Source organism: Buceros rhinoceros, unplaced genomic scaffold (genome assembly GCF_000710305.1).
Source record: "Buceros rhinoceros silvestris isolate BGI_N320 unplaced genomic scaffold, ASM71030v1 scaffold10430, whole genome shotgun sequence".
Lineage (NCBI taxonomy): Eukaryota > Metazoa > Chordata > Aves > Bucerotiformes > Bucerotidae > Buceros > Buceros rhinoceros.
In genome coordinates, this window is record NW_010387902.1 from 35,622 (window position 1) to 46,141 (window position 10,520).

Here is a 10,520-nt window from a genome sequence, read left to right on the forward strand (position 1 = left end):
TATTTGCTAAAAGTAAATTCCCAGCCTTGTGATAACTACAGGTATTCAGCTAAGGTCAAAAGTGTGTTGTAGTCAAGTGCTCCAAACTCCATCCTTGTACCCTTGGCTTGAGGGCTACCTGTTTCCCTGGTGGCTAGTCCTCTGCCACTTCACAAGGTCATACGTGGTTTAATTGTTTGCCAGAGCTAGGTTGTGGGTGCTACAACACGTGTCTCCTTGGGCTTATCTCAAGAACCCGTCTTGAGAGCCTTCTTTGCAGGAAGGATGGTCTTGGGGTCACAGAACTGGGATAGGGTTTAACATGAGATGTCTTTTGGTACTTGGTGAGAAAGGAGGATGCAGTCAATTCTGAATTTAAATGCTGGTATCCTAGTATTTGATTCCAGTCCATGTGATTCCAGCTCTTTGTATGGAGATGTTTGGGTTGGCCTATAGTCTACATTCCTAATGTCTGTGACCCTATCGGAAGTTTGGAGCTGAGGCAAATCTGTGGTGCTGTGAGGTCTGCGATTCAGGCTGTTTGACATCTCCTTCCCTTGTGTCCTTATTACTGCCTCCTGCCCACAGCACTGAAAGAAAGGGGCTTTCCCAAAAGACCATTTTCACAGTGATGGTGTTTGCAAAGACGGTCTCCCTTTTCTGATAGACAACACTGCTTTGAGACGACTTAAAAGGTAGCTAGTTTCTTCCTTCTCTTGAGAAAAGGCACAAAGCAACTCATGGCCTGGTATTTTCCAATCTTGTGATGACTCTATGAAGATTGTCTGTTCCAGTACTGGGTAGGAGGCAGCAGGCTAGTCCTGCATTCCTTTCCACCCACCCATCTTGGCCATCCTTAATGTGGGAGAGTTGTACCTGAGCATGTCCAGCTGTGCTGCTTATAAGGCAGGAGCTGAACTGCTTCAGGAAAGTCTATACCTATGTTTGTAGGCTCCAAAGCTGTCTGTGGTACTCCCTGTGGGCTGAGCAGAGGCTGACTACCCATTTCGCATTCTTTTGTTGTTCTGCCTACTCTGTCTAGTAGGAGACCCCAAAAAAATGTAGAACGTAACATCCAAATCATCTTCTCAGGGCGCTTTCGGAACACTTTCTGTGTGCTGCTATTAACCTGTGACAGTGCAGGCTTATCCCTGCTGTCCTTTGGGACAAGGTTTGATTCTTGAGCTGCATCTCTTCATGTTGTTCTTTGCTGCTCTCTTCAGGGGACTATTTTTGGCTGATCGAATTCATCACGCTGTTCTGAGTCTGCAACAGTAGCTTTCACATCGGGAGAAATAGCCTTTTCCATCTGGATTGCTCGAGAGATTGGCAGGTTGTTTCAAGGCAGCTAGTACTACTGCAAAGACCTGATTTATTTGATCAGGTTAGATGTGAGCGTGTTCTTAATGGTTTCGTTGTAGGGAGAGAGTACCTAGCTAAAATCACTTATGCCAAACGTGCGACTAGACATGCAGGTTATATGTCATGGAAGTTGACTTAGTCACTGCCAAGTAACTCTCCTTTCCTTATTCATTATTTCCATCAGAGCCTTCCAGCTATTTCTTTCTCTTCAAGCTGTGTTTGCAGCTTGGCCTAAGGGAAAGCTTAGCTCCTTTGGAGTTACCTCGGACAATTTCTTGAAACAGAGGATGCTCCCGAGCAGCATTTTGTGCTTGTAAAACTGGCCAGTTTTTTTTTTGGATTTCTAGTGTTTCACTTCAATTTAGGGTTTCAGTATGAGGAGAAGAGCTTTCTGGTTTGCATTTTCTTTTCACAGTACAATGGAACAGATATCTTTTGGTTGTGGGGTGGTTTTTGTTTTTGTTTATTTTTTTTTCTAATCTAGAGCTTGTAACTCTGTGTATGTGGTAGCTCTGGGTTACCGCAAACTCTTTCCTCACAGGGTGAGCAAACCAGTTGGCTCCCCTTTGCTGGATCAAGCACTAGGCTGTAGCCCTCTCCTGTGGTCCTTTATTAAGTTGTCCCCTGCACACACTAGAGCTGACACAGCAACAGACTGTGACTCCAGATCTGAGGAGAAGCGACAGCTCAATCAGCAGCAGTAGCTCTGAGGAGGAGCCTTTCCTATCCTTTTTACCACCTGTGATAGTGTTCCTGAGAGCTTGGCTTAAGTAACACTTTTCTGTCTGGATGGGGGGGTGGGGGTTTTTGTTTTGTTTTCTTAAAGAGTTCCTAACTGGCAGGTGAGTATCATGTTCAAGGAGCCGTAAGGAATGTTGTGGATGTGAAAGTCAAGCTGCTAACTCCTCCTGGCTTCATTGCCACTCTGGTGACAGGAAAATTCACTTGGAATAGGAGTAAATGAGAGAACAGGGCATTTTCTGAGGATGGCTGGGAAAGTGTATTGCCTGTCAGTTCGCCATGGTACCCCAGTGTGTATCTTAACCTCTTACAAGCGCTAGCCAGTCTGCAGCAGTCTGCTTTCTGCTGGTAGCCAGATCTTTTGTGAATGTGTTTGAGACAACTGGAGCTGTCACTGCCCTGTTTGTTCCCTGGGAAGTTCTGGACACCTCTGTCAGTGGTTCAGTAAATGGACTTGCCTTCATTTTGAAAGACACTCTCAAATTTCAGGAACTGGAAAGTCAGTGGAGGAGATAGAGAGTTGAATAGCACCTAAGTCAGTCTTTGCAGCACCAAAAACTTTGTGCCTCAAAGTGAGGGGGCAGATTGACTGGCTCTTCCCAGGGGATCTGCTAAAAAGGAGAGGAGCTGTGCCCTGGATAAGGAGGAGTTGCACAGCTCTGGATTGCTGCCAGGAAGGGGAGGGAGTTATCTAATTTCATACACTTCAGTCTGCAAGTATAAGCCTTAATTTTTGCTTGATCTGACATTGGTTGGTGAGTCTAAGGAGGGGGAATTTTTTTCCTGCTAACGAGCAGCAGAAAACATCATTCAGGAGCCATTCAAGAGCAATGGTGGACTCCTAAGGGGCATTAAAGCTCAAGTGCAAAGCAGGTAATGATGCTACTGGTGCTATCAGTTATCTAAAATCCATAGGAAATCTGCTGTGTTTCTTTGAATTTTCACTGCAGGTCTTTGAATTTCTCATCCGGCTGCATTCTACTGAGGGATCTGTGGATGAAGAGGTCTACCCTTATGTTCGTACCTTGCTGCACTTTGACACTCGGGAATTCCTTAATGTTCTTGCTCTGGTAAGAGATCGCTGATGTCCTCCAAGAGAAAAATGCAACACCAGTTCTTCCATCATCCGTCATGGTTGCATGATCTGTACGATTCCTGTTAAAAAGTTCATGCTTTTTAGCTAAACCAGTAGTTACTGATTTGATGCAGGAACAGTTTTTATGAGTGTTCTGTAAGATGTCAGAAGTGATCATAATAGTCCTTTATATCCTTAAATATAAATTGATGAACCTGACATACAGTGAAGACTGGTAACAGAGGCCGTCTTCAAAGCACAGGTAAAGCAAGAATAATGTATTCGTAAAAGAGTGTTTTGGTACCTATATCTTTCTCCTGCATAAAGAATCATCTTTCTTCCTTTGCAAATTTCTTGTATTTCCTCTGTCTATTTAGACCTGTTACTTTTACCTGAATACGTAAGAACCATTTTGGTGGTTGCAAAAGAGCAAATTGCGTCTTGGAACCTACGGCTTAGGTGATGTTCACAGAAAGGACTTAAAAGCATTATCAGCTTTGTGATGTTGCTGCTTCTTTGTGTTTGCTTGTATTGCTGGGGTTGGCAGTGGAGAGCGCTCTTCTCAAGGTGTTGGTGTTTTGCCTCATGCAGACTTTTGAAGACTTTAAGAATGACAAGCAAGCTGTGGAATATCAGCAGAGAATCGTGGACATACTTCTGAAAGTGAGTGTGCCTTAAAGTTAACCTCTGTGTTTACATCTGCCTGGTTATACAACACTGTGCGGTAAAGCCGGTAGTTTTGACGAGGTGTTTCCAGTCCTGCGCTGCATGACACCTCTGGGAAGGTGGCAGGCTGGAGCGTGGATTCACCTCAGCCAAGGCTGTCAGTTGGATATTTGGAAGTGATGCTTCACACACGTTAAGCAGGGTGTCAGAAAGGTCTCCTTTAACATTTGTGATTTCACTTGGGTTTTACTTTGTTGCCAAATTTCTCCTCTCTGCACTGTTAAGTTTATTTTTATCTGCGTCTCATTGATTTCTTCTGAGCAGGAAAAAATTGGCATTCTGTGTTTGGCAGGATGCCGGTGATCTTCCGATAAAACCCTGCTGCCTGTATGTGTAAATGCTGTGTTTGGGATGTAATGTACCCAGAATGACAGGCCTGTCTTTAGTAAATGGGAGAGAAGAGGAATGTCAGAGTTATCAGCCTGGTGCTCTAGAAATCACTTGTCATCCACAGCCCATGTTTCCTTAACAATGAATGTTCTCATTAAAAGCTATCGCTGCCAAATGCCGATTGCTTTCCCCTTCGAAGCTGTCAATATTAATAACGAGTAACTCCACATGGAAGCTGTTTATGTATAAACATACCATAAGTAGCATTTCTCTGTCACTGTTGTCGTTGATAGATGAGAGCAAGGGTGCCAGTGAGTGAATTCAGTGACAGTGCTTCTGCAGTAGCCTGTGTTGGAAGGATGAGATAATGCCACCAGAGGGGAACTTTTATGAGCCTGCCCGAGAAGGATGTTGCTGTAAGGATGTTAGTTAGCCCTGTGCTGGGTTAGACCATGGGGTTTTGTGTCTTTAGCGGCCATCAGCAGGAGGTGGCACACTGCAGCTGTGTTCTGGAGCTATCGTGGGATGTGTTCCTGCTGCAGGACGTAGGCTGGATCGAGCTGTTCACAGCCCTACTCTGTGCTGGTGGCCCCGTGTAGCAAATGTTCACCACAACAGGATGCAACCTGTTCTTGGAGGGGAAAAGGAGGGCAATTGTGAGAAGCACTGTGGGTTTAAATGCATCTACTGGCAAACAATGTGGTGTTTTGAGAACTGTCAGTCCCTCAGTCTGGAATCCGCTCTCCTTTTGGATAAAAATAAAAAAAATCTTGGAACTTTTTATTTAAATTTGTCATTGGCAAAACCCTCTACTTAGGAAATAGCTGCGCTTTTAAAATAGCTTGGTCAACATAGACATTCTGCTAATGCAGATCTAAACTTTGTCCACTATATCGTCTTTTAGAAAGTCCTCGTGGTTGGCCTGCAGCCTCTGGAAGGTTGCTCTGTTTCAGAGGAGTAGTATTTTCACCTTCACACGGACTGATGGAGACCCAGTTTGTGAAAAACAAAGCCAAAATTAGTAACACACTCCCATTGTTTTAATGAGCCATATTTTTAATGGTATTAGCTAATGGCATTCTGACAGGCTCCTGAAATAGCTGTTTTAAACAGAAAATGGAGATTAACAAAATTATAGCATTAGCCAATGTTTCAAGGAGAGATCTACTTGATTCCTTAATGTGTCTTACGTGTCCGACTCCACTTGTATAAGATAACCATTAGCATCTCATGGGGTCTGGAACTGCAGGTCACTTGAACTAATCAGTTTTATCTCCCAAGCTTAGACTGAATGAGGTTATAAACTTGAGATGCTCCGTGTCTAGGCTTTGCTAGAGCAATTCTTAGATGTTAGCTGACAGAGTCATTCAGGTGGTGGATCTCCTCCTGACTAAACCCACTGCATTTTGAGGGGAACGCTTCAAACGGGCATTTCACTTTCTCTTTATGTTTAGGTTTTTTTTAGAAGCATGAAACACCAAGTCAGGACACATCACGCTCGTGTTTTATATGCCAGACAGGTGACAAGCATGTCTCAGGCTTCAAATCCCTTTTGTAGTGACTCTTAGATATTCTGTTTTCTGTAATTTCAAGCCAAGTCAGCACAGCCATGAGTTCCTCAAAGTATTCATAGACTAACAGATAACTTAATGTGAGAAAAGAAACTTTTCCCCAAACCTACAGTCGTTCCTTAGTCATTTGATCAGTTCTTCTGTGTACCAAAATTAAAGTGGTGAGTGCCAAGAGTTGAAGTAGTTTTATCTTTTCTTCCTCATGTGACATTTCTATGTTCAGAAGATCTGTTACATTTCCAGTGATCAATACAGACTACAGAGATGGTGATAAACGTGGGTTTGGAGCCCCTTCACACACGAGAATCAGGGATACACAAGAATACTTCCCTTGAGAGCAGCAGAGAAGTTGAGCCTCTTCAGCTTTAGGTCAGAGGTGATTTAGCAAGGACACATCCACTGTCTGTGTCTTCAGGTGACACAGTTAAATGCCAGGGAAGGTGGCTTATCTTTTGACCTTTAGAATGGACTAACACCCGGAACTGTTCAGATGTCTAGGGTAGGAGGAGATGTGATGGCTGTGCAGGAATTACTTGTTGCAGTGCCCTGATGGCTTTCCCAAAGGCAGCTGCGGAATCAACCACTCATGTTTTTACTTTTCCTGTTTCCCTCTAATTCTTCTCAGGTCATGGTAGAGAATTCTGACTTCACCCCATCGCAGGTTGGCTGTCTCTTTACCTTCCTTGCCCGTCAGCTCGCGAAGCCCAACAACACCTTGTTTGTGAACAGGACACTTTTTGACCAGGCAAGTATTTCTTTGTGAGGAGTGGAAAGAATTCCAAACAGGGTGTAGCACTGCAGAAAGTGTGGCTAGTGCTATAGACTGAAGCAATTCTGGAAGTATTGGTGCGTTATAAAACAGGTAGCAGCTTGCTGGAACTTTGCTGTGGTTTCAAAGGAGCAGAGTAGGAGGGACCACAGAAAACACAGTGAGGTCTGTATTTCAGCTTGCCTGCTGGAATTGTGTGAGAAATAGGGTCAGGTCCTATGAGATGGAACTGCTTCTGCTCCTCTCCATGGAATGCAATTTCCTGTGGTCACTGGTGTGTCAGGAGAGGGAAGGCTGCCCATGAGGACAGAAACCAAGCTGTTTAAGCCCCTGTGAGCATTTTGGTGGCTCTGTTGTCATTTGTTATGTGTATGAAGATGTCAGGGTAAGGAGATAAGGGGTGCCAGCTGAAATGACGTTAGTGAGCTTATAGACCACATACATGTGGCTGGTAATTTCTAGTTCATGTGGGCGCTGTCCTTCTCTGCTGTTTGAAACAGGCTGATACACACCAATGCATGCATGGGTTAAGTTTATATCCCAGCTTAATTCCCAGAAACTTCTGGGACTGAGGAGAAGGCTTCAGTGGCTACAGCAGTTGTGCTTTGATATCGTGGATATATGAACACTAGTAAAAAAAGAATTAGAAAATATATGTCCTTTGTCATAATTTTAGACTAAAGAACACTGTGCAGACTAAATGGATTTGGATTTAACGCTTTAATTACAGATATATTAAATTTTATGAATTACATGATTTCCTCTTTTTCTGGGAGAGATGGTTCAGTCCAGGAAAGAAGTCAAGAGGGTCAGTACAGTGGGTTCTGCTTGTTTGCTGCATAGTCCAAGACAGGTCTACAGGGTCTCCTGAGGAGTTCTGTATTCCCTGGGTTCCCCAAAGTTCCCCAAAGTTTCGCTCTAGTGCAGTCATGGGTTTTCCTTCCCGGAGTCCTTCAGCAGTTCTTAGTGGCTTAGTTACAGGACCAAGTAGAGAGTACCTCACAGCTGAATAGTACATTCAAATTGCACCGTTGTGTTCTGACTTGCTGCTGTTGCCATTATTGGTGCTCACAATCTGCTTATTAGGTTTACCCTAACAGCTATGGTAACTAAGCCTAACTCTTGTTAACTTCTACACCCTGGCACAGGTCCTTGAATTTCTGTGCAGCCCAGATGATGACTCCCGCCATTCGGAGAGGCAACAGGTAATAGCCTTCAGAGGAACATTTCTTGAAGTACCAGGTATAACCAGACTGTAGAGCAGAGTTTGTCCTCACTGGCATGAGGCTGAAGGTCATATGCCAAAGCAGACACCTAGCACAGGAATAGTGGCCAGTATGGAAGAATTGGGCAGTGCTGTGCATAGCAGGAGTGAAGGAGGATCCTACTCTGGCATTGCCTGCGGGAGAGGTTTGACATCAATAAGAACAGAGGCTGGAAAAGCCCTGGATAAGCCTATGACCTTCATAGTTAATGGACAGTGAATTAAAAAATATCTGTAAAATAAGCCCTGTGTTAACACCAAGTTTAATGGAGCAGGAGCAGCGTACTTCTAATGGCACTGGCTGTCCAGCTGCCACTGCAGTGTGAGTAACTGGTCTTCAATATCTGCAGGTCCTTTTAGAATTGCTCCAGGCAGGAGGGATAGTACAGTTTGAAGAGAGTCGACTTATCCAAATGGCAGAAAAAGCTGAATTGTAAGTTGGTGTGTACAATGTATAAATACTGCCTATAGATCTTCTCTACAGCTTCTTTTCCACCATGTTTCTTGTTCCTACTTTTCAGCTGTGTTTGGGATTATTTTCCTTATGCATTCACATATGCTTCATTTAATATGCTCATACGTAGTCCCAGCCTTTCTGTCTTATCTCAGTATTCTTACAAAAAACATTGTTAAGGTAAGAGGGGTTGAGCTGTAGAAACCCTTCAGCATGGAACTCCGTGGGGCTTGATGAGTTTTGGCACTTTCTATCGTAAAGCCCAGGCTTTGTTCAAAGGTGTAGATGTATATTTGAATGCTCTAGCACTGACAGATGGAGATGACTTGCTGGGGTGAGACCCACAGGTGGATTTAAAAGCACGAAGGGGTCTGGAGCCACCCCCATGGTGCTCTTTTTAGAACTGAGTAGGAGAGACAAACAGTGTCTGGAAAGGCTAAAAATTTCTACATTCTCCTTTAGATGCTTTACTTCCAGAAAGAGTCTGTTGTGCCTGAGCAGAGTCAGCCAGGGAGGGCGTCTTCACCCAAGTCTTGAATTTGGATGTTATGTGAATTAATCCACCATACTGTAAATGACCAGAGGGATAGAAGTGTAGCAGTGGGGGGTGCCATGGCTGTTTTCCTGCGTGTCCTGGAAGGAGTTACTCAACCAGGTTTTTCAGACTCAAGAAATGCATTTTCTTCCCCTTGCTTTAGAGAGTTTGAACTGCCAGAACCACCATCTCAGCCACTTCCATCAAAGCTAAAAGACTTATAGTGTAATGGTATTTAGCAGACTTTTCATTTGTTTTGCCTTAGTTGTATCTGCATCAGTATCAACATATTTTAAGTTTGTTAAAATTTCAAGGTAGGAAGCTGTGGTATAACGTATTATTGAGTCATGTTTAGTGTATTTCTTCAAATTAGTATTGCAGATTGGCCTGGCTTAGAGCTGAGTACGTTATGAAAATGAGGAAGATGATCTATGAACACAGAACCTGTGAAACTCCACTTCTTTAAGGGGTTTTGTCCTCTGTCCCTTGCCTCTCACCTTAGTAACTGTGGTTTTCTCTGTTCTGTATGGTAACTTCCCCGAAAGAGGGAGGCTGATTGGCCTGTGGCTGATACAAACTGCATATGTAAGCTGGAGCCACCCAATCTGTGCGCTGAAAACCTTAATGTGTGCTGCTTTTTGTAAAACATGCTGTTTTCTTTTGAGTGCTGCCAGACGCTGCTGGATCTGAGCTACCTACCTCTGTTCTGCTGATTGAGCTGGGAGTGTTTTTCCTAATGTGGAAAGTATTTTTCATTTTAGCTATCAGATTTGTGAGTTCATGTATGAGCGAGAGCTTCGCTATGACAAAATAATTGGCTGTTACCTGCGTGATCCCATGAGAAAGGTGAGTAAATCTGGTGCTTCTGGCCTTTCTTCTTGCCAGCAGTGCAGCCTGCCCTGCTGGCCACAGTGTGAATGGGCACCGCAGCCCTGCTCTTCTGTCGTAGTTCTCTATGCTAAAAAGTGCCCTCCTTCACAGATGGGTTTTCTTCATTATAGTCAGGGCTTTTTGTGTTTGTGTGTGGTGGAGAGGAGTTGATTTTTTTTTTTTTAAAGCTTCAGAGTTCTTGGTTTCTTTTTAAATTTAAATGATGCTAATGCATAAAACCTGAGTGCAAGGTTGGGGTTTATTGTGAACGTTGCTAACTGCAATTCTGTTTTTGCCATCAGTTCCCTCTTTCTCCCACCGGACAGTCCCTCTGCCCCTACTGTCTCTCTGCAGTTAGCTTCTGCATGTCTATAAGTTGCATACCTGCCAGTGTTTGAGGTGTTCTCTTCCCTAACACCAACAGGAACTGGGAGGAGGGTCTCGCAAATATGATCTCACTACCTCCTTATGAAACCACTATGCTGTAAGTTGTGTGGGTCAAGGAGTCAGAAGAGATAGGGTGTGATAGTGACGTGGACAAAAAACATGGTACAGTAGAGCATCTGAACTGAGGACAGTGCAGGAGAAGCCTGGGGGAGAGGCTTCTGCATGTAGAAGAGGAATTCAGGAATATGCTGGGAAAACTATCTTACCCTCTGGTACAGCGTTCTTTTCCCCTGCCTATGCTCCTGGAGTGATGTCCTGTCTCTTTCCCAGGAGAGCATCTGAGCTGAGGACAGTGCAGGAGAAGCCTGGGGGAGAGGCTTCTGCATGTAGAAGAGGAATTCAGGAATATGCTGGGAAAACTATCTTACCCTCTGGTACAGCGTTCTTTTCCCCTGCC

At 44.1% G+C, this 10,520-nt stretch overlaps 1 protein-coding gene across 1 annotated transcript in view; it reads left to right on the plus strand.

The window, feature by feature from the left end:
• The window catches only part of VPS8 (vacuolar protein sorting 8 homolog (S. cerevisiae)), a gene marked incomplete at its 5' end in the record, with an annotated part of 80,860 nt that overhangs the window by 35,120 nt on the left and 35,220 nt on the right, over window positions 1-10,520 (plus strand). Inside the window, 6 exons of the mRNA XM_010138986.1 lie at window positions 3,033-3,152; window positions 3,749-3,820; window positions 6,410-6,529; window positions 7,702-7,758; window positions 8,168-8,250; window positions 9,568-9,652. Of these exons, the coding sequence (XP_010137288.1) occupies window positions 3,033-3,152; window positions 3,749-3,820; window positions 6,410-6,529; window positions 7,702-7,758; window positions 8,168-8,250; window positions 9,568-9,652 (537 nt within the window). The remainder of the gene's footprint in view (window positions 1-3,032; window positions 3,153-3,748; window positions 3,821-6,409; window positions 6,530-7,701; window positions 7,759-8,167; window positions 8,251-9,567; window positions 9,653-10,520) is intronic.